Here is a 25,016-nt window from a genome sequence, read left to right as displayed (position 1 = left end):
CCACCTCATTGATGTCTAGAATTGGCATTGAATACAAAGATGACAGAAACATATTTGAACTTAAAAAACAACTATTAAAAGGTATTATTTGGATGTGTACTATATAGTGTGTGAATTACTGTATTTTATATGTAAATAGAATTTACAGCTTGACACAAAACATCTATACTATAATAAAAAAAAAGCTGTTTATTAATTACTTTGGAGTATCTATCTTTTACTAAAAGGCTGCACTGTCTAAAAAATTCTTTAAAATTCTAATTTTAATGTATTTTTATCAAAACATGATTTTCAAAATTCCCTTTTTCCTTCTATGACAGAAAACTAATTCTAATTCACTGCTAGTTAGCAATTTTTAACACTTCAAGATAGCATCCTTTCTTTGTATTTTCTCCCTCTTTTACACTTCTTGAAAACTGTTTAATGCCTTGATAATTGGTGTTCACTATGCACTTATTATAACAACAACAAACAGCTTAAATTAAATATGAATGGCAACAGTCCTGTTATAAATCATATTATGGTTAAGAGGTATACACTTTAACAGATTACAAGCATTTTGACTAAGTAAAAATTAATTACTATATTTGATGATGATACTGAATATGTGAGAGAAAAAAAGGTGATAATGTATTTGTGAGAGTATTAGAATCATGCCGTCAGTTATAAATTCTTATCAAATACCAAGCCTGTCCCTACAAAGAGATCAGAATTTGAGCTATTCATAGGCATCATCTAGACAGTGATAGAAGTGGTTATTTGGGAACATATGGAAGGGTTAGACCCAAGAAGAATGGGATGAAGTGGTGAAAAAGGATTTTCAGACACTGGGCCTCACAGAGGGTAAGACAAGGGTCTCTGACTCTTGGCAGTTTGTTGTGCTTAAGATATGTCAAGCTAAGTAAAATCATGGTTGTCCTTGCATACAGGCACGTCCCCTGCATCCCTCTCCAGCTGAGTATTCCTAATCTTGCAGGCTCGTGGGTGCTGGTGCCATGTAAAATGCACCTGTACCAGTGCTGCATAAAAGCACCCAGTACACTCTGTAAAGTGGTTGGCATTAGTAAGGGCATCCAGCTGTAGAAAACCTACCAAAATAAACATGGAGCCCAGGCAAATCTTCTGCTAGCCACCACTCATCAAACTGTCCAACCCATGCCAGCATATAAAATGAATGTATGATGATGATGATGATTATATGTTAAGGGTCCTAGATGCTGAGTTAAGGAAGGAAGGACTAGACATTATAAACCACCCACCTATGTGAGCTGAAAACTAGGGGATCACCATCTTCCCTTATGTACCTTTCTCATTTCTGTTACTTATTCCTGGATGTTCTATATACGTTTTGGTACATAAATCACAGATATGGTAGCTCTTTAATGTTGACAACAATTTATCGCAAGACAACATTGGCTGGAATAAATGGTGAGTAGTGTGTCTGCATACTCGAAATTCATGCATTTATTTTACTCCCAAATATGAAATCATTCACTAGATAACATTCTATTTGCACAAGGAAAGGTTCTTTACAATTAATCTGGATTCATATGGACTAAATGATTGAAATTCATGATACTAAAATTTTTCAGGTACAAGCCAGATGGGATATTATTTATAGCTCTAGAGCAAATGCAAATCAATTATGAATTTAAAACATAACATAACATGAAATTTGATTCTTTTTGAAACACTGATTTTACGCAGAAGTCATAAGGATTCATGATAATGTAGCGAGGCACAAAGAGGCCAGCGCTATTTTGAAACAGCAAGATTTCGCCTGCAACCATTGCCATATGCAAGACAAAAAACAAGATCTTGCCTGCAACCATTATTTAAGGAAAAGACATTTTGCCTCTCATTCTTCTCATGTGGATGCAAGCAAGACTTCAAAGCCAGAAACTCACAACAGACTTTTGTCCCACTGTGATACCACATGCATTGTCTCCAGAGGTTATTGAACCTCACGTGTATGGGAGAGAAGGCTAACTACGCACTGCTGTGAAGATGGTTACTGAAAGCAAACCCCTTGTACGAAGCACCTGTGAATAAACTGTTATTGAATTTACTCCACCTGAGAACTTCATTCTTCATATTTCCAGCTCCTTGAATCAACAGAATAATTATAATGGAAGAAGATACCCCAAAAGTATCATAAAAACCTTCCTTCCATTATGATAATATTTCAATAGTAATTATAATATATAGCTGATCAATAATATACAAATGGTAAGAGACATCGTTAGAAGCTTGCTACAGCTGGAAAATAAAATGCATAAATTGGGCAGTGATAATTTTTATTATTTTAAACCTTGTTATTTTATTTATTCAGTCTAGAATAATGAAAGACAAAGTGGCCCGTAGTGGAATTTAATATTCTTTTCTACTCTAGGCACAAGGCCCGAAATTTTAGGGGAGGGGCCAGTCGATTAAATTGAGCCCAGTATGCAACTGGTGCTTAATTTATTGACCCCGAAAGGATGAAAGGCAAAGTCAATCTCGGCGGAATTTGAACTCAGAACATAAAGACAGATGAAATACCAATTTCTTTATTGCCCACTGGGGGCTAAACATAGTGATGGACAGAACAACTGATAGGATCAGTAATGTGGTATGATTTTACATTAAATGTGACTTTTAAAAATTAAATAAAATATTTTAAAAATCGAATGAAATTAACAATACAGGGTCAATACAAATGAAGCGATGATCAGGCCACACTCTGACCCCACAAGCTCCAATCTATCGCTGGTACCCTTTTTGTTCTTTTTTTTTCATCTATTCACATGGTTCCTTGCACACACAACACTTGTGCAACATGCTTCCATCTCTTTTGGAATGTACACTCCGACAGACATCTCTTCTCCAGCCACACCTTCCTTTTCAAATGAAAAGTAAAAAATGATCGTAAATTGTGGCCAGAGATAAAGTTGCCTGTCTTAATTCCTTTTATCCTAGTCTTCCATACTGCCTCTTTCGCTGTTGCTACAACCGTGAGAAAACAATTCTTACCTTCGTTTGTTAAAACTCTTGGTGGGTCAATTTTTATAGTTGACTCAGTTGACAGCTGTACTCTTCCTTTGCCGGACAACAGGTGTTCAGCATAAGCCCACATTTCAGATATCTCCGGACACTGAACAATAGCGTGAGAAACGGTTTCCCTGTCTCCCCAGTATCTTGGACAGGTCGGCGACTGACGCTTACTGTGTCTTGCGAGCTTATCCCAAATGGGCAAGGCACCTCTGTAGCATTGCCAGGTTAAAGACTTTTGGATTGTCCAACGTTCTCAACCTGAATGTACGGTGAAACAGGCTGGTCCAGTTGAATAAACCCAAGACCTAGAGTCGCCCCCAGGCCATCGTTGCATTCAGACTCTACGAACCCACTATATAAAATCTGTGTGGAACCCCCACCGCTGGCGTTGCCTGATGCCGGAATAGCAAGAGGGCCTTACGGCACTCTTTATGCCATTCACTCGACCTCGGTCTACGAGAACACCAGGTTTCCTGTTCGCAAAAACTTTTGGGGAACACTTGTCTGGCTAGCAAAGACCACACCCATTCACTATCCAGGAGAATCCAGAGGTGCCTCAACCTCAATGCATGCCTGCGCATCATTAACCAAGACATCCCTAAACCTCCCTTTAAACGCTTTTGACAGCAGACAGAGCGTTTCACAAGTGATGACCTGCCCTTCTACAAAAAGCGAAAGAGCTGTCTCTCCAACCTGATCAACCATGAATCCGGACAGGGCACGACGGTCAGGCGGTAGGTAATGACTGATGCAATAAACACATTGGCCACCTCCGCCCTCCCTTTCAGGGATAGCCACCGCCAAGACCAGGTCTTGACTACTGCAGCCATCCTGCTCAATACCTCTGCCCAGTTTTTCTCTATCTGGAGGCCTGGTCCGAACCAAACTCCCAGCAACTTAACCGGTCCCTCCGTCCAGCGCCCAACAACGCTGTCTGAAGGCATCGACTTGCCAACCCAGGTGCCAAGCTGCAACCCGACCGACTTTTCCCGGTTAATCTTTGCTCCTGTCACCTCCTCGTAAGCCTCAATAGTCTTACCCACTTCACGTAGGCGTGCTAGTGAGGTTACGCTGATAGTGATATCATCCGCATAAGCCGTAACAAACTCCTCTAGACCTGGTTCTCACGGGATGCCGCTCAACCTTCGCAGTAGGGGCTCAAGAGCCACCACATACAAAAGTGGTGAGAGCGGACATCCTTGACAAACTGAGAGTCTGATGCAAAACGGCTTCGAAAGGAAACCGTTCACCCGAACTATCAAGTCAATGTTGTGGTACAAAGCGATAAACCACCTGAGGAAGCCAAGGCCCAGGTCGAACCACACAAGCACAGTCGCCAGGTATCGATAGTCAACCCTATCAAAAGCTTTAGACTGGTCCAAATGTACCAATGCCCCACCTTTGCCAGATTTATTACCAACCCTCTTTATGGTATAGCGAATAAGACGGAAGGTATCCTGAATGGTTCTGCCTGGGATGGCACATGTCTGTGCCTCCCCGACTATACCATTCGCGACACGCGCCAACCTTTCTGCTAAGACCTTGGCCAAAATCTTCCATTCTGTGTTTAACAGAGTGATGGGCCTGAAATTCTCTATAATGTCCCCCATGTCTGGGTCCTTTCTGACCAACGTCACTACTCCCCGGCGCACAGATCTGGGGATAAACCCATTCTGTTGCCAGTTCGAGTACACGTCAGCCAGTAGATGCCCGAACAAGTCTGGTATACATTTATACAGCTCGTATGGAAGACTATCAAGCTCGGGAATTCTTCTAGTGTAAGTTCTGACGAGCTTTCAGACACATCTCCAAATAACTCATACATTTTGTCATTTTTTTGGCAACGGGGGAATCAAAAATTCCATTTTCGGGGGAATCCAATATTTCTTTATTCGTAGTTGGCTCCTCGACAGACAACATGTAATTCTTCCTTTCAAAAAGAGAAACAAGTATTTCTGTTCCAACGGTAGGCTCCTCGCTAAACGACATTCTTCTTCCCAACGGGGGAATGAACAACGCGTGCTTTCTACAAGCACTTAGTGTTTTCAAATGAAAACTCCAACAATTTAACAAGAAACAGCAGTTATTAGCAATATTAACACTAAGAAACAGCAATTTTCACCACGAACACATGTGTGACACGTAAGAAAAAAAAGAGACAGACGCAATACCGCTAGACATTTCACCCGACATGCTAAAGTGGAATTTAATATTAAAGCACAAAGAGCTAGGATACTGAAAGGCGTTATATACAACGCTCTTGACTGCTTCAAATATGTATGCGCGTGCACCCCTCCCTCATATACACACTTTGTATCGAAACTGTGGCTAAAGACAAAAACATAACACTGCGTCAGTGTGACTGGATACGGATCTATGGCTAAAGATGTTAGAAACTACATGAACTGCATCGACCTGCTTTGTTCAGGAACATGAATAAAATTGACAAAACCTTTGAAAACTACAATTTAACGAAATCATTTATTTAGGGTTAAAAAGATACAGTATACTGATTACACCTAAAATGGTAAGTTGACATATTTGTCTCAGGTCTATAATAATTTGTTTAAACGATATAATTATATGAACCCTTCAGGGATCAGTAATTAGCAGTGTTAAAATATATTTGTCAAAGTTTAGTAATTATATCGATGAGAAAATACATAACATTGGTAAAAGATATTTCCTTCATGCATACAGTATTTATATTGACAAAAAAATAACAAGAATTCTGTTGTATTCGACGTTGTTCTACGGTCATCTTGTTTGGTTTAGAGGAGACTTGTGGATGATTGTATAGATTTGGTATTTTATATCGTTATTGTTTAATCCTAAACAATTTGATCGACCACTATGGTTAGACTCATTCCAGCCTTGCCCATCTCCTCGTTGTATATGACTAAGACTACATTATTTAATTTGTCCTTTTTAAAGACCGTATAGTTTGATTGTGAAGTACGATAATAATTCGTTAAGTCTTTATTATGTAAAAATACAAAAAATATTAAAATTTCTATATTTTAAAATGTAAATTAAGTTAACCTATTCAATTTCTTTCAAATGAGGTTATTTCGGATTAAAATTATAAATACTTGAATCTCAGTTTTGAGTTCATTGTTTGGCACCTGCCAGGAATTGGTGTAGAATTTTGCTTAAAATATGAATAATATCCAGTAAGCTAACGTTATTTAATTGACAGTTCAGAATACTCACGTCCCTGTTACTTTGTATTTATTTGTTTGTTTGTCCGAATTTTTCACCCGGATTTCTGTTTTTAAATATCTAGGGTCATGGTTCTGCATACGAAAAGACAATCTTTGGTTTTAGCTACCAAAGATTCCCACCGCCATCCACAAAAAAAAAAAAAAAAATCGAAAAATTTTTATTTATAAAAAATTTTGACAGTCGTAAATTTTCCATTTTTTAATACTTTTATTCTCTTATTTCAAGAATTTTTAAAAATATGTTTCGAAAATGTAGGATATAATGATTTTAAATAAATAATTAAATTTTGAAGAATTGAAAGACTAGGAGTCACCAAGACTATTATATATATATATATATATATATAAATAAATCTGTGTCGTCATCAACTTTTAACATTCAGACTCCATTTGTTTTGGCATAATTTCTATAGCTGGATGCACTTCATAACACCAGCCACTTTTTAGAGTGTATTGGGTGCTTTTCTGTGGCATCAGCGCCCACAAGACTAGGATCTCTCGGCAGAGATAGGGATGTTGAGGATATGCCTGTATGCTGACTTTCACCTTACAACATTCCTGTACATTGCTTGTGCAGCTCTCACCAACTACTCATCTCTCCCTAGCTTCTGTATTGTCCACCAGATAAGAGAGCAGGGGACCCTATTAAAAGCTTTCTCCATGTCAAGGAAAGTCAAATTCAGAGTTTTATTTTTGGCCAGGTACTTCTTCTGCAGCTGCCTCACCAGGAAAATAGCATCAGTAGTGCTTCTTCCTGGCACAAAACCAAACTGCATCTCATCTCAGCTAACTCTCTTCCTGATTATTTGAGCGATGACCCTTTCTGTAACTTTCATCACCTGGTCCAGCAATTTGATACCTCTCTTGATTAAAATATTTCTCCCTTGGTCTGGAAATTGAAGTTCTAGACAGTATGATATTGCTTATTGGAATCAGTATTCGAGTCATAATCCATTACAGATTGACAGAAATCAGAAACTGCAAAATTTAATCATGAAATAGTGGTTGACAAGGGTTAAATACATGTTCATTTCATGTAATTTAACTCTTATACGATGAAAACAATGAGAAATTTTGTGTGCAGGTAAGAATCCAACAAGGCTCAGTTCTGAATCTTTTTTATTTATCCTGGTTCTCCAGATCATAACAGAGGAATTTAAAGTCAGCTGTCTGTGGGAACTCTCATTATGCTAACAATCTAGTTCTTAAAACCAAATCTGTAATAGAATTGGAGAAATTCCAGGCAGTGAAGCAAAACTTAGAGAAGTAATTGCTAAGTATTAGAAGGAAAGTAGACTGGATCCTGCTATATCAGGGAAATGATGTTGTTCACAATGCAGGAATGGAATAGATAGGAATTTCATAAAGTTTCTTGGTGTAAACTATAGATACACAAGTACAGTAGAACCACAGGCAGGCTTACAGAGAAAGCAGACTTTTGTGTGGCAAATGCACAAAGGCAATAAGCACTAAAGGCATATAGTTTGGGTAATAGATTTTTTTAATGCTTGATAGGATCACAAGATATAGTTGGTTGCTTCTCTGAGCTAGCTGATTTAATTAGCAGTGGAGGTAGATATTTCAAAAGCTCAGGGAGTTGTTAGCTGTTGGTAACAAAGGGCTTCTCCCTCAAAGTGAAGGGCAAATTGAATAATGTTTGTGTATAAGACTGCATATATACTAGAAAGAAATGAAGTAAAGATGTTCTGCTGAATGTGTAAAGTCAGTGAACATGAACACCAGAGTACAAATGAGCTGAGATAAAAACTGGACAGAAATGATTGCACTGGCACAGGACAGGTATGTGGAATCTTTTCCTTTAGGCCAGCACATAGAAAAAATAATTTTTTGTAACTAAACACTTTCAAATTTCGTATACTGGTAGAATGTGTCATTTAAAACATCATTTACTCTTGGCGTTTTTAAGAAACTTCTTTATTTTCAAAGATATTTCGTGTTAAAGTTGTTGTATTTTGGTAATTTCAACCAATCAATGACGTCTATTGAGGTGAAAACAATTACTGCTGTGGTTTGTCAACAAGATGTTCTGGCGGTGTAAATTTACTTTGTCATCGTTATTTCTGATATATTTACATTTGAGATACACGTGTATATAGTTTAATCAATTCAGTTATTAGTCATTTAAAAAAAAATTTCAGTTTATTTTGTTTGTGGAAGTATTTTCATTTCGTTTTAGCATTTTCGAAATTGCCTATTTTGGGATCTTTTCCCTTGAATAAAATTACTGCCATTGTTTGTCAACAACAACTATCAGCGGTATATATTTTGTTTGTCACCTTTATTTATGACATCGTTTGTGTGTTTGTACTGGTTTTAGGGTTAGAGTTAGAGAAAAATGAAGAAATTGGAGGGGGAGGGGAGCAAAAATGTTTTTCCGAAAATAGTAGCTGCAAAAAACCCTAACCCTAATTCTAAAACCTTTTCCATTACCCTGACCCTAAAACCCTAAGCTAAAACCAGTACAAACGCACAAACGATGTCATAAATAACAGTGACAAAGTAAATTTACACCACCAGAACGTCTTGTTGACAAACCACAGCAGTAATTGTTTTCACCTCAATAGACGTCATTGGTTGGTTGAAATTACCAAAATACAACAACTTTAACACGAAATAACTTTGAAAATAAAGAATTTTCTTAAAAACGCCAAGAGTAAATGATGTTTTAAATGACACATTCTACCAGTATACGAAATTTGAAAGTGTTTAGTTACAAAAAATTATTTTTTCTATGTGCCGGCCAAAAGGAAAAGATCCGGTATGTGAAGTATATAGAAAATGATACGTGTAAAGATGTTCTGACTGCTCAAAGCTGATAATACAAACATCTATTGCATTTGGCTTAGTAATATAACATCACAGGCAAAGAAAAATGTCATGAACATTCTGTTCATGATTTGGAAAGCTGTTGACACTTTTGATTAAGCTGCAAAGTATATCATACATACACAACCTAAACTTCTTTGTTCTACCTACTAATATGTCACTAAACACACTACTGCAGTGATAGCATAGTCGGATGTATTGAAGATAGAGATTCTAGTCTTTGAAAGTAAAATTTGGCTAAAATAATAAATATACATTGAATGAATCAACAACCAAAAAGCTGTTATGGTCAGTGCTGTCTGAATGCAATGGCAGTAATAGCAAGGATATGGATTTGAGAAATTAGTGATACCAGTTTCATTCACTTGATATTAGTTTTATTATTAACAGTATTGTTCCAAACACTCCCTAGGCAATGTCTAGTTTTATAATTTTCCCCTTGCAACTTATTGTTAAACCCACATACCCCACCACACATACTTTAATGAAATAGTTTTTTTTGTCTCTCTTTTCTTCACAGTTTGTTGGCTTCATTAAATTTTTCCCCTAAAACTTGTCTTTTGATCATCCCCACGAGATGTATGATTGGTTTGTTCATGATTCCCCTACCCTCACTCACCTATACCAAAAGGCTCTCTCTTTTCTTGTCCCAAATTAGTAGCAAGTCTTCCTCCATTCTTTATTGTGGTATTCTGATCTTCACTCTCATACATGGGCACAACTGAATTGCTAGTCTATGAGTATATACAACTAGTGTGAAAACCATTTGCTGGTATGTTTCAACGATGCATATGTACAATTAAATTCAATTATGTATTAGAAGCAGTGCTAGTGTTGTAAACATTATTAAACTTTCATTCATTCACAATAATGTCACTCATATTCTTATAGTCATGTATTTTCCTACTGATATTGTTTTCTGAAGTAAACTTTGAAAACTGCATCTTGAAATTTCTTTTTACCCCCAGATATTTTATTAAAGTTCATAAAATGTTATATCAATGGGGAAAGTGTTCAGTCACACCTTCACACCAATTCAACTGTTATTATTCACTGAAGGACATTTATACAAGGTACTTTTTGTTTAAATTTTTTTATTAAATCCAGTTGTCTTTTCCTTGTTTATCAATATAATGTTTTTATTTGATTTATCTGATATAAAATTTGCTTCTGACATAGAAACAAAAATATTTTTCATAGTAGGTTTATATCAGGGCCGACTTATTATTAAACAAGAACCACCAGCTACAAATAGAAGTCAATAAAGATTCATACTCTGAAAAAGATGGGTGATGGTTGAGATTCCTTTGATCATTAGTTAGGTGGCTAAGTTTTGACCAAGGTCTAAGTAACAGTAACTTGTTTAGTCAAGGCTGGCCTGGGGTTAAACGACAAGCTATGAAGGGAAGTAACTCTTCAACCTGCTACAAATGGCACTCAACTTTTCCTCACCTTACACCTTATCTTGAAAGATGATATATCTGATCAGTTCTTAAATATTTATATCTACAGTTTATCTACTTTTTTAAGTATCCTCTGTGTCTTATACTGTTTCTCTTTTATTTTAGATTATCAAATGACATTCCCAGGAAAGTATTTTCTAACTTATGACCACTCATCAATTTTTATCATCATTTAAAGACTAAAGGAAGATGTTATACAGAGCAGATATAACACAGTTTATATAAATCTGTTGGAAATTAGTTTGAAATATTTCTTCTAACTGGAATTATTGGCAAAATGAACAAATTTCTAAAGGAGTTTGCTACATCACCAAGCACTGGCAAAGAATACAGTCAAGTTAAATAGAGAATTAGAATTATTTATTAGGAAAATAATATAAAAACACAAAAAAGAACAGTGTATATTGTAAGGAAAATCAAAACATTATGGAAAATGAATTATGTGAGAAGCAGTATAAATGTGAAATGGGATTGAAAAAGATTGATTTTCCTGATGAGAAACTGAAAGAGACAGGGAAACCATTATATGATTGTGATACCTGTAAAAAGTCATTCACTCAAAAAAGTAACTTAACTATTCACAAACGTATCCATACTGGAGAGAACTGCTACAACTGTGATATCTGTGGTAAATCTTTCTCTCGAAATGATGACTTAATTAAACACAAACGTATTCATACAGGAGAGAAGCCATATTATTGTAATATTTGTAATAAGTCATTCACTCAAAAAAGTAATTTAACTACTCACAGACGTATTCATACTGGAGAGAAGCACTATCGCTGTGATATTTGTGGTAAATTATTCTCTCGAAATGATGAGTTAACTATACACAACCGCATTCATACAGGAGAGAAGCCATATCACTGCGATATCTGTGGTAAATCATTCTCTGTAAATAGTACATTAACAAAACACAAACGCATTCATACAGGAGAGAAGCCATATCACTGTGATATCTGTGGTAAATCATTCTCTGAAGGAGGTGCCTTAACTCAGCACAAACGTATTCACACAGGAGTCAAGCCATATCATTGTAATATCTGTGGTAAAGCATTCTCTCAAAGCAGTAGCTTATCTAAACACAGAGACATTCATACAGGAGAGAAACCCTATCACTGTGATATCTGTGGTAAATCATTCTCTGAAAATGGTACTTTAACTACTCATAGGCGTATTCATACAGGAGAGAAACCCTATCAATGTGATGTTTGTGGTAAATCTTTCTGTCAAAAAAATGATTTAACTACTCACAAACGAATTCATACAGGAGAAAGACCGTATCACTGTGATATATGTGGTAAATCTTTTCCTCGAAGTGGTGAGTTAACAACTCATAAACGTATTCATACAGGAAGAAAACCCTATCATTGTGATATCTGTGGTAAATCTTTCTCTCAGAGTGGTTATTTAACTCCTCACAAGCGTATTCATACAGGAGAGAAGCCATATTGCTGTAACATCTGTGGTAAATCATTCTCTCAAGGAAGTGCTTTGACCAATCACAGACGTATTCATACCGGACTGAAGCCCTATAACTGTGATGTATGTGGTAAATCCTTCTCTCGAAATGATAATTTGACTAACCACAAACGCATTCATACTGGAGAGAAACCATATCACTGTGATATCTGTGGTAAATCATTCTCTCTAAGTTGTCAAGTAACTACTCACAAACGCATCCATACTGGAGCAAAGCCTTATCAGTGTGATATCTGTGGTAAATCATTCCCACAAACATGTGGATTAAATTCTCACAAACGTATTCATACAGGAGAAAAACCATATCACTGTGATGTCTGTGATAAATCATTCTCTGTAAATAGTACCTTAACTAAACACAAGCGTATTCATACTGGAGAGAAGCCATATCACTGTGATATCTGTGGCAAATCGTTTTCTGTAGGAAGTGAATTAACTATTCACAAGCGTATTCATACAGGAATGAAACCCTATCACTGTGATATCTGTGGTAAATCATTTCCACGAATATGTGGGTTAACAATTCACAAACGTATTCATACAGGAGAAAAACCATATCACTGTGACATCTGTGGTAAGTCATTCTCAGAAGGAAGTCACTTAACTAAACACAAACGCATTCATACAGGAGAGAAACCATATCATTGTGAAGACTGTGGTAAATCCTTTTCAGAAGGAAGTGCTTTAGTTAAACATAAGCGTATTCATACAGGTGAGAAACCATATTGTTGTGAGATCTGTGGTAAATCATTCACTGTAAATAGTACCCTAACTAAACACAAACGCATTCATACAGGAGAGAAACCATATCACTGTAACATCTGTGGTAAGTCATTCTCTAAAAGAAGTCATTTAACTACACATGTATGTATTCATACAGAAAAGTAAATATATAAATTTCAGTATTCATTTTATGAAAAAATAGCTTACAAATATATCCATACAGGAAAGGAGATATAATGGTGTCTGATAACCTCCCAACATTCTTTTATAAATCTTTCTCTTATTGTATACAGTAGTCAGGTGCACTATAAGTCATCAGAAATAGATAAATGATGAGTCAGAAAATGGCAGTAAGCCATGTAAAGAAAGAATGTAAATACTCCCAAGCATATTTGCAGAGTACACAAGATAAAAGCTCAGTAAGAGCACAAATATATCTATTGGTGAGAACTTAGCACTGTAGTCTGTTTACACATAGTGTAGTACAGTTTTACCTGTTAGTTTCTATGAATTATCTCCTGCAAACACTTCAGTTCACCAAGTTGTATACCACAATATTTGCCTAATCTTGATCACCTGAAAATCAGTTATTTTGTGATGATTCTTACTGAGTTAAGAAAGCTGAAGAATTCTTCAATGTACCCACTGATGGTCTGAAATAGACCCTGTAGGCTTTTATATTCTAAATATACTCAGTAATGTAGAGGCCAGAATAGGATTATTTAGTGGTGAGGGTTTAAGTCAAGACATGGATAGAAATAGAAAAATAAAAACTACTTAAAATATTTAACCAATTAAAACTTAGGACTGGACCACAATGAATATATATCTCAAAATTGCTAACTACCTGGATATGGCATTGAATGTGTACACCTGAAAACACTACCCATTCCTTAAATGGAATGAGGAGATTACTTGTGCAAACAAGGGCTCCATCCACCACTCATTGATTATTAAACATATCACAAACAACATAACTAGAAATATCTCTAGTCTGTCTTTAGATAAGAGTATATTCAATATGGCTACCTCATACTATATAAATGTACTAAAGAGATGCATTTTGAAATAAGTTATAGAACCATCTCCACTGGAACTAATTGGCTCAAAAATAGGAAATCATGTGATTCAATCATTTATTTGGTATGAATGCAGCTACAAATACTTAGTAGACATGCACTTCCTTCCAAACCACAAGTACCAGAAAATCTTTGACATAAATTCTGTTAATCTTAGTTGTTTAGGCAGTAGATCACAAATACTCAACAACAGTGAAAAAGTCAAAAATAGAGTGCCATCATCATAACAGATCTATATTTGTTGGTGTACAGTCAATTCTTTTGGATAACAAATGCTTTGAAAAAGAGGTGAATAGAGTTGATGTTTTAGATAACCAGGAAGAAGGGAAAGGTGCATATCAGCTTCAACAAATATACATTCAAATCTTAATACACAGCCCATCTTGTTTAGACAGAGAAATTACAGCAATTTTACCTTACTATCAAAATTCACATAGATCTTAAAAAAAACACAAAATAAGTAACCTAATGGACAAGTAGTGCAATTTATTCTTGATGAAAAAAAAAAGCTCTAGATACTGTCTCTATAAATAAATATCTTAAATAAAATGGAAAGGGCCTTCTTTTGGTCACATACAAATACTTCAAACATGCAAGCACATTTCTGTCCTGGAAATACTCCAGTTACAGCCTGGTTAGGTAAATTATCCACAACCCTGACATTTAATCTTCAGCTCCAAGAGAAATATACTCACTAAACTCCCTAATAACTTCAGCGTTTAAGGGATAACAATGCACTAGCCTCTTCTAACCTCTCTTCTTCCTGTGTCTCCCTATATCACACCCCAATACCTACAACCACAGGAAAGCCCATCCACTCCATACTCTGAATGATCTCAAGTGAACCAGCAACCTGCTACACACTAAAATGCACTCCCCCTCCCTGCTTCAGCGTATGGACACCTAGTGTCTGTACATGAGACAAACTGTCATGAAATTTACAAATATTATAGTGGATTACATCCACCCCGAGATGTCTGTACATTCTGCCAAGACATAAACAATACTACCTCGTAACAAAATGTAAATGGCTGTAGTCTCTACGTGTTGAATTACAAGAAAGTGCTTCCATAAATGTTGATCATTGCACAAAAGTAGGCATTATTTATTTCTGTTTTACTAATTCATTTACTTATTCATTCAGTCATACATGTACAGAAACTAGATATCTGTGTATGTGAGAGTATGAGTATATCCATGTTTACATTTATGTCAAGATATAAACATACAGCAGATTGAAGTAAATAAACAAGACTTATCTTGAATTGTTTGTTTTGATTTTTATTTGTTCCATTGAGTGTTCTTCCCCATTACTAACTGTAAAACAATGTAAATATATGAGACCACTAATATTTTGTATCAGATTTGTGCTGCCTTCACAGCTGTCATCTCAAGAGTTTGCATACTGAATGATTATGATTTTTGTGGTTAATAAAACAAAGTATGAGTTCTGAATCTGGCCAACTTCTAATCCTGAAATTGAGCACTCTTTCATTTTTCAAAAACACCTGTATACATCCATTTATAAATATACAAGTATGGACAAAGATAAATACATATGTTTGGTCAGCTTCATGAGTATATTTGATTGATACAAAATGAGAAGAGCCTGTTGTATGTGCATGTATATCATCATTTTAACATCCACTTTTCCGTGTGTGCATGGGTCAGAATTTATTCAGGCAGATTTTCTGTGTCTAGATGCTCTTCTTGTCACCAACAATTAGCTGTTTCTTAACAAGGTAATAGTTCCCTGTGACCAGAGATGTTTCTGCTTAATATTGGAAATGAATAACATGCATTTTCAACAATCACACAATATCAAGACAAGGAGACACAAACATACACTCAAATACATAACAGGCTTCTTTCAGCTTCTGTTTATCAGATTAACTCCCAAGGCTTTGGTCAGCCTGGAGCCATAGAAAAAGACACTAGCCCAAGATGCTTTGCAGTGAAGCTAAATCTGAAACCATGTGGTTAGGAAGCAAACTTCTTAACCACACATCCAGGCCTATATATAAATATATGTATATAAGGATAGCTGCATAAAGAAGTGCTGGTTGCTTAAAGTGGATGGAACTTGCAGAAGAGGAAGACAAGGGACAAAGTAGTGAAAGGACCAAGACGATTGGCAATTTGCTGAAGACCCATTCCTAACAGCAAACATTTTGTCCATGCATATACATGCTGGGCACTGTCCCTACACCTAGTGTCCTGTCAACAATTCCCCATGTCTTAACCACACCTCAACATATATTATATCCCCTAATTCTTTGTGCTATCAATTCGTCCCTTTCTTGCCCCCAATGTCCACCCTTCAGTCTCATTCATTATTGTGCTATTTCCCTTCCCCCTCTTTCTACCATACTTCATCTTAGCACTTTGCATAACTATCATTCTCAATGCCCTCTGTTGTGCACTCCAGAAGTTTTGAAACTTTTACATAAGTACAAAACTCTAATGTCTTGAGGAATTTGTAAAAATTTTCCAGACATCCTAGCCTTTAATAATTGCGTTCTTGTAATAAAAGTTACATAATTCCAACTAATTAATATGCAACTTTCTCCATTACTATTGGGTTGACAATTAAGTTCCACCTGTTTTCTTAAATTTTGAAATTTATTGCGTCTTTAAATTTTGGAATCTATTTTTGAATCATTTTGGAATCAATTTTGTTTATTTTCAGATCATTAAAATGGAATATCAAGTTAAGAAAAACGAGTATTTTCAACACCTCCTTCTTTTTGCTTTTAATCAAGGTTCTAAGGCCACAAAAGCTGCTCGCGACATTTGTGCTGTGTATGGAGAGAGTGCCATAGCTGAAAGAACCGCTTGTGATTGGTATGCCAAGTTCAAAAATGGAAATTTTGACCGCCCAGTTGAGTTCGATGAAGAGTGATCAAACCAACTTTTGCACGAAAATTCTCGTCAAACGACGAGGGAACTGGCAGAGAAAATGGAATGCTCCCACACTGCTACAGAGAAGTATCTTCACTTGATGGGAAAGGTTCAGAAGTATGGAGCATGGGTTCTGCATGCTTTAAGTGACAACAACAAAAATCAATGAGCCACAATCTCCGCTGGTTTGCTTGCTCGTCACTGCTCAACTCATGGACACAAGCAACAATTTCTTTACCGGATCATTACTGGCGACGTAAAATGGTGTCTGTACATCAATGTAAAGCAGAGTAAGGAATGGTTTAGCCCTGGTAAACAAGTGACAGCGCGCGTGAAACAAGATCTTCATCCACGTAAAACAACGTTGTGTGTATGGCTTGTTGATTTTTGTTGTTGTCACTTAAAGCATACGGAACCCATGTTCCATACTTCTGAACCTTTCCCATCAAGTGAAGATGCTTCTCTGTAGCAGTGTGGGAGCATTCCATTTTCTCTGCCAGTTCCCTTGTCGTTTGATGAGAATTTTCATGCAAAAGTTGGTTTAATCGCTCTTCATTGAACTCATCTGGACAGCTAGAATGAGGTGCGTCTTTGAGGTCAAAATTTCCATTTTTGAACTTGGCATACCAATCACGAGCGGTTCTTTCAGCTATGGCACCCTCTCCATACACAGCACAAATGTTGCAAGCAGCTTTTGCAGCCTTAGAACCTTGATTAAAAGCAAAAAGAAGGTGTCGGAAATGCACGTTTTTCTTAACTTGACATTCCATTTTAATGATCTGAAAATAAACTAAAATTAATTAGAAAAAAACAAAATAGATTCAAAAATAGAATTCTCGAAATGATTCTAATATTTAAAAATGCAATAAATTTCAAAATTTAAAAAAACAGGGGGAACTTAGTTGCCAACCCAATATATTTATATATATATGACGGGCTTCTTTCAGTTTTCATCTATGAAATCCACTCACGAGGCTTTGGGTTAGTCTGAGGCTATAGTAAAAGACACTCTTTAAAGTATAGAGTTGAATTTTGTGTAGCCACCTGTAGAGAGTATTACCCATTTTTCTGGGCTCCTTTCACAGCTATACCCAGTTTGAAATTTGCATTAGTTTTTGTATGAAAAAAAAAAGGAAGAGAGGGACTTGTTGTAGTTTGTGGAGGAAATATTAAACACGATTGAGAAAAACATGGTCTTTCCCCACAACTAAAAGACATGAAAAACTATGAAAGAAGGCAAATAAGTACCAGGGGTTGGGGAAAGAAGAGACCTCACAGTCAATTGTTCTAGAACTCCCAGAATGAAAATGTTAACACCTGAAAGACCTTCCCTCTATTTGTTACTAAATGTCTTCCCCTCTTCTTCATTGTTAAAAGTAAAGAAGCTAGAAAAGATTGATTGTATTTCAGTCTAATTGTCATTTCAAATGATTGAGGCTTTCCTTTCTCTGTCTCTATCGCTTCACTCCTTTTCTCTACAGTTAAGAGAGTGAAGTTGTGTAGTTCAGTGGTTAGGGGTATTCAGCCCGAAATTGTCAAGTCATGAGTATGATTCCCGGCGGTGCACTGTGTTCTTGAGCAAGGTACTGTACTTCACCTTGCTGCAGTCCACTCAGCTGGCAAAAATGAGTTGTAGCTGTAATTCAAAGGGGCCAGCCTCGTCACATTCTGTGAAGCCGAATCTCCCTGAGAACTACATTATGGTATGCATGTCTGTTGAGTACTCAGTCACTTGCACGTTAATTTTACGAGCAAATTGTTCCATTGATTAGATAAACAGGAACGTTGTCGTAACCAACAGAGTACCATTTTTTAAAAAGAGTGAAAGAAAAGGAAATGTTCCATATTGTAAGGCAAAAATGTTGTTTTTAGTATAAGCAGTGAAAGCTAAGATGAAATAATTGCTATTCCGTCATGTAGTCACTTTGCTTCTGATTCGTGTTCAGTTTGATAACAACAGCTTGTGCATTGATATTTATCTGGGGGCTTAGCCTCCAGGTCTGTGAGACCCACAAATGCCGCTGTTAGGACCGGATTAACACCCATAGTGACCCTAACGACTAAAAAGATTTTCCTGCCCTTTTTCATAGGATCCTTTTTCATTTTCTTCCAACCACTTGAAGGTTTATCTTGCTCCAGTCCACTCAGCTGGCCAAAACGAATTGTAGCTGTAATTGAAAGGGGCCAGTCTTGTCATATTCTGCATGAAGCTGAATCTCCCTGAGAACTATGTTAATGGTATGCATGTCTGTGGAGTACTCAGTTACTTGTGAGTTAATTTTATCCTTGTGTGGTAAAGAAAAGTGAAACTGACATCTAATATTTGCAGTACTTATTTGTCTTTGATTTAACAATGTGTTTATGTATCAACTTTTCTTTCGATCTATGTAGCTACAGTGTCTCTCACTTTTTCTGTGTCCACCCTGTCTCCCACTTTTGATTTAACAATGTGTGTATGTATCTCTTTTTCATTCAATCTATGTATCTACTTTTCTTTCGATGTATGCATCAGTCAACTCTGAAAATACTGATAAACATTTTACCTTGCCCTTCAACTGTAGAAAAGTAACAGTAACATCCACAGCTATTTGCTGAGAAAGAGAGACAGACAGAATAATTGTCAAACAGATAGATATATAAGTAACATTCCTCTTTGCAATTTCCATATTTTCAATGGCCAGCATTTTCTGTATGAGAATGGTTCCATTCTCTTTCACTATTATTCTCTATCCACTCCTTTCCTTCACTCAATCTATCTCTCTAAATCTCTCTCTTTCCCCCTTCCTCCTCTATGTCTCCTTATTTCTAACTGTCCTCCTGCATTTAACGCTTTATATTTCTCTTACCTCTCAGTGCTATCAACCTCCCCCTCTTTCTCTCTCATTCCCTCTTACTTCCTCCTCTTTGTTGCTTTGCCTCTCACTTCAACTATACTTCCTCTGCTTCTGTCCCTCCCCTCTCACCTGCTTTTCCGCACACATCAACTCTTCAGCTTAACAGCTTTTATTTCTCTTTTTCTTTGTACCTCTCCCTTCAACCTTTTTACCTCTTCCTTTGAAGTGAGTTTGACAAACACGATAGGTATGTACAAAAATAAAGAGTTAGCGTACTAATATTATTGATGATTATATCCTTAATTTATATGCATATATACATACACACACACATATATATATATATATATATATATATATATATTTCGTATGTGTATTTTGTGTGCAAGATTCTTGATGTGGATACGTGTGTTGAAAGAAATACAGTTAAACCTTGGGAGAGGCATTATGCCGGTAATAAACACATGCACTGGTTCAATCCTTTATTAATTTATAAACAGTATTTAGTTTTCAGTATATGTTTGCGAGTGTTAAACAAACTCCTTCAACCAGCTTCTCATACTACTTCAGGCTGATGATGAGCAAAGACTCAGAAACATGTCCCTGAATGCTGGGTGGGCTGGGTGGAGGAGTTTGTCTCCCCCTTGCAAACATAAGGACACAGGAAATGTGTCAAGGCCGTCAGGAAGCCGTCCAGCTTCCTAGGGCTAAATAGCAGTAGTATATTCCCTTATTGGAACTGTCACGTTAAGTTGGCAGTATACAACTACTTTATATATATATATATATATATATATATATATATAAAATATTAGGGAATAAAATCCAAAACTTACAGGGGAAAATTCAATTTAGCAAAACTAAATCAAATTTCCCAATATAAAATATATGTATATAATTTAGAGAAAAACCACTATTAAACAATTTAATAATGAAGAATGTAATTCATACCCTCTAGAAAATAAATATATTAAAAACATTATTCTAAAAATCAATAAAGTACATTAAAGAATAACTAGTAAATGGTATAAAAATGACTATGCACGTTTTGTGGCTATATTTTCAAATAGATAACTAATAAAACCAATTTGATTAATAATCAAATCAATCTAGAATTAAATCTATTCAAAAATATAGTCACTCGTCAGGTCTAAAATAAAGTATAAATAATAATAATAATAAAAATCAATGTATGTATTATAATAAATATCAAATAAATATATTAAAAAAATACTTGTTTTAACAATAAATAATCAAAAAACCTTTAACAATATTTCTTAAAATAAAATCATAACTTATCTTAACGAAGAATTGCTGTTAAACTAAAATTTTAAACGTAATACGTTGAACTTAGCATTTATAAGAAATATATTGCATGATGGAATAACGAGATAGAAATATGTATTTAAACCGTTAAGATGACATAATGTATTTTAGATGTGAGAATAAGAAAAAAATTAACTGTAGTATATCATTTACTTGAAAATTCTGAAGTCTAAATAACTTAAATCTAAAATATGTAAAATGCATTATATATAATATACAAAAATGAAGCTAAATTACAATAATTTAAACTATTTTCATTAATTAATTTATTTATTTTATAAACACCTTAGTTTAATCTTATTCTGAATATGTAATATATCCTTTGTAATCTCGTGCTAATTTATACACATTCTACTACTACAAATCATAACTAAAACAATTAGTAACATAAAATAGGGTTTATATAAATACATAAATTAGCTAAACTTATTATATAAGTAATTTAATTTTTCGTTCATCTAGGGAATTAATTTTTTATTATCAGTTAATATCTCCTTAAATTCATTAGTACATAATAAACAAAAAGCACTACCTATTCGATAAGATTTAGCTTTACAAACTATCTCCCAATTTAAATTGTACATAATATTTTTAGATTTTAGTTCCCATATATATTCACTAAGGCCAGTAGAATTAATTAAATTTCTATTTTTAAAAGAATTCATATGTTGAGCCACACATAATTTAATTTTGTTAGAGGTCAACCCTATGTAAATATATTTGTTGGAATTTGATTCAATAGCACTGTGTACAAACTCTATACTTGGAATGACCAATTTTAGATACTATTGGATTTTACACACAAGGTATTGGAATCTTATATGTATACCATTCTGCGAAAATAATAGATCTACAAATGCAATATCCCTGCATATCTCACATCTATTTTCATTCCTCCACTTCACTCTCTATTTCGTATCTTATCTAAATTAACTATTACTTAACCATTTTCTCACACGTCTCCAATGAAGTAATATAATAAATATCCTGGAAACAGCTGTAAGACTTTCTATTTATAAATGTTCTAAAATCTTCACAGCCTTGGTTTTTTTTATCTCATTCTGAAAAAAAAATTATTATATATACACACGCTGATATATAACTTACGTTGGACTCCTTATTCGCATAATCACCGAACCTGGAGCTTAACTTTGGTCTATCCATAGCACTTACTCAGCATTACCTGACACCTTTGGGTCTTACTGACACCATTACCTCTCATAACTTCCATATATATATATATATATATATATATATATATATATATATATATATATATATGTATGTATGTATCTATGTATGTATGTGTATATGTATGTATGCATGTATATGTGTCTATAGGTATTTTATATATATATATATATATATATATATATATATATTATCATCATCATCATTTTACATCCACTTTCTATGCTGGCATAGATTGGATGGTTTGACTGAGGACTGGTGAGCCAGAGGCTGCACCAGGCTCAATCTGATCTGGCAAAATTTCTACAGCTGGATGCCCTTTCAAACACCAACCACTCCAAGAGTGTAGTGGGTGCTTTTACATGTCACCAGTGCGAGAGCCAGTCCGGTGGCACTGGCAACGACTATGTTCAAATGTTGTTTTTCATGTACCACCAGCACATGTGCCAATAAAGTGATGCTGGCAACAATCATGCTCAAATGATGCTTTTCACGTGTCACTGGCACGGGAGCCAATCCGTGGCCCTGGCAATGATCACGCTCAGATGTGCTTTTAACATTGCACTGGCACGAGTGCCAATCAGGCAGTACTGTCATCAGCCACATCAGCGATTTTGATTTTGATTTCACTTGCCTCAATAGGTCTTCACAAGCAAAGTTTATTGTCCAATGAATGAGGGGTATTCATAATTGGGCTGGTTATACCTACTGGCATAGGCCATGGGCTAGGGTCTCGGCTTGTCGGGTCTTCTCAAGCACAGCATATCTCCAAAGGTCCCGGTCACTAGTCATTGCCTCGGTAAAGCCCAATGTTCGAAGGTTGTGCTTCACCGCCTCATCCCAGGTTTTCCTGGGTCTCCCTCTTCCACAGGTTCCCTCAACTGCTAGGGTGTGACACTTTTTCCTGTCCGCGTTCATTCACAACACATAACCATACTTGCACACTACATCTGATGCTTCTTAAATCCAACTTTACTCTCAGGGCGCTTACATTCTGTCGTGTATGCACACTGACATTACACATCCAGCAGAGCATACTTGCTTCATTCCTTGCAAGCTTACACATGTCCTCAGCAGTTACAGCCCATGTTGCACTGCCATGTAGCATGGCTGTTCACACACATGCATCATACAGTCTACCTTTTACTCTGAGTGAGAGGCCTTTTGTCACCAGCAGAGGTAGGAGTTCTCTGAACTTTGCCCAGGCTATTCTTATTCTAGCAGCTACACTTTCAGAGCATCTACCCCTGCTACTGACTTGATTACCTAGGTAACAGAAGCTAGTTTTTCTGCCTAAAATGTGACAGAAGCTGTTCTCTGCACATTTTCAGTGTTTACAGCACCTGAGCATTTGCCACATACAAAAACTATCTTCCCAGTTAGCCTCCCTTTGATATTGCTGCACCTCTTATGTTTCCATAGCTTACACTGGGTACATCTTATGGAGTTTCTACCTACGCCTTTTCTACAAATCGAGCAGGCCCATCTACCTAAATTGACTCAGCAATTAGAGCAAGGTCATTAGCATAGAGGAGCTTCCAGGGGCATCCTGTCTTGAATTCCTCTGTTATTGCCTGGACGACTATGATGAATGGGGGGGGGGGGGGCTGAGAACTGATCCTTGGTGGACCCTACCCCTACTCAGAATTCTTCACTGTACTCGTTGCCAACCCTCACCTTACTGACAGCATCCCTGTACATGGCTTGCACAGAACTAACTAATCATTCATCTGTCCCTATTTTTCTCATTGACCACCAGCTAAGGGATCAGGGGACCCTGTCAAAGGCTTTCTCCATGTCAACGAAAGCCAGGTACAGAGGTTTATCCTTGGCTAGGTATTTCTCACTAGAAATATAGCACCAGTGGTTCTTTTCCCTGGCATGAACCCAAACTGCATCTCATCTAAACTGACTCTCCCCCTAATTAGTTGGGCTATGACCCTCTCCATGACCTTCATTACCTGATCCAACAACTTGATACCTCTGTAATTAATTATTTGTAACTAAAGCATAACCTTTACCTTTGTAGCAGTTGACTATGGTGCTGCTACACCAGTCATTGGGTATGACTCCTTCATGTATCACCTGGTTAACTATACGGGTGACTAGACTATAGCTGACACCACCAGATATTTTGAGCATCTCTGCAGGGATTCCTGATGGGCTGGAGGCTTTCCCTGTCTTCATACCCTTAATTGCTTTATCTACCAAGGTACTGTCAATTCGAATAGCTCGTCCCTCTGTTGGGTCAACATTTGGCAGACTTTCTTTCTCCCCTTCATTCTCTTTATTGAGCAACCTTTCATAGTGGCATCTCCAAACCTCTCTCTTTGTAGCCTCATTTAATGCAAGTGAACCTTCATCCATGCGGACACATTTCTCTCCTACAACATCACCATTCTCTCTTACACGCTGTGTTGCAACACAAAATACCTCAAGTCTCACGGTGCAGAACATTGACAAATTTTTTCTTATCTGCTTCCTCTCTGGCTAAATAAACCTGTCTCCTAGCTTCCTTTCTGGCAGTCTGATATAATTACCTGCTATCACCATTCTTCCAGTCCTTCCAAGCCTGTTTCTTTTCCCTAATAGCTCAGTCAACAACATTGTTCCACCACCACGTTACCTTGGGTCGAGAGGGGACTTTGCATCATACACAGATCTGGTCAGTGGCCCTCAGCAGGTTGTCCCATAGAAACCTCCAATTGTCTTCCACATCATGTGATGCTATATCCCCTTCTATTTCATCAAAGGCTTCGAGTAATACATCTCTTAAATCTCTGTCCACTTGCAGGTTCTTTAAGCTTCCAGACCCTTCTCCTTCATGCTGGTCGTCTTCTGGGCATCCATTTAGCCCTGATCCTAAAGTCACTAACTACTAATCTATGTTGTGAGGTACATTCTTCACCTGGG

General features: G+C 36.3%; 2 protein-coding genes across 4 annotated transcripts in view; one reads left to right on the top strand and one right to left on the bottom strand.

Annotated features, from left to right (window-relative positions):
- LOC106868284 (uncharacterized) overlaps positions 1-6,516 on the bottom strand; it is a 34,940-nt gene extending 28,424 nt beyond the window's left edge. Inside the window, exon 1 of the mRNA XM_089357411.1 lies at positions 6,247-6,516. The gene's annotated coding sequence lies outside the window, so the exon portion shown is untranslated. The remainder of the gene's footprint in view (positions 1-6,246) is intronic.
- LOC106868295 (uncharacterized) lies at positions 5,185-15,116 on the top strand. Of its 3 annotated transcripts, none has more exons than XM_052970590.2 (3): positions 5,185-5,560; positions 10,073-10,177; positions 10,673-15,116. In XM_052970590.2, the coding sequence occupies exon 3, from the start codon at positions 10,994-10,996 to the stop codon at positions 12,935-12,937; it is 1,944 nt and encodes a 647-aa protein (XP_052826550.2). In that variant the 5' UTR covers positions 5,185-5,560; positions 10,073-10,177; positions 10,673-10,993; the 3' UTR covers positions 12,938-15,116. The 3 variants fall into 3 exon arrangements, with proteins under 3 accessions (XP_052826550.2, XP_052826551.2, XP_089213536.1); XM_089357410.1 differs by lacking the exon at positions 5,185-5,560 and adding an exon at positions 6,898-7,341; XM_052970591.2 differs by lacking the exon at positions 10,073-10,177.
- Positions 15,117-25,016: the final 9,900 nt, after the last annotated feature.

Source organism: Octopus bimaculoides, chromosome 9 (assembly GCF_046866305.1).
Source record: "Octopus bimaculoides isolate indiv1 chromosome 9, ASM4686630v1, whole genome shotgun sequence".
NCBI classification, from domain to species: Eukaryota; Metazoa; Mollusca; class Cephalopoda; order Octopoda; family Octopodidae; genus Octopus; species Octopus bimaculoides.
This window is presented reverse-complemented; position numbering and strand designations above follow the sequence as displayed.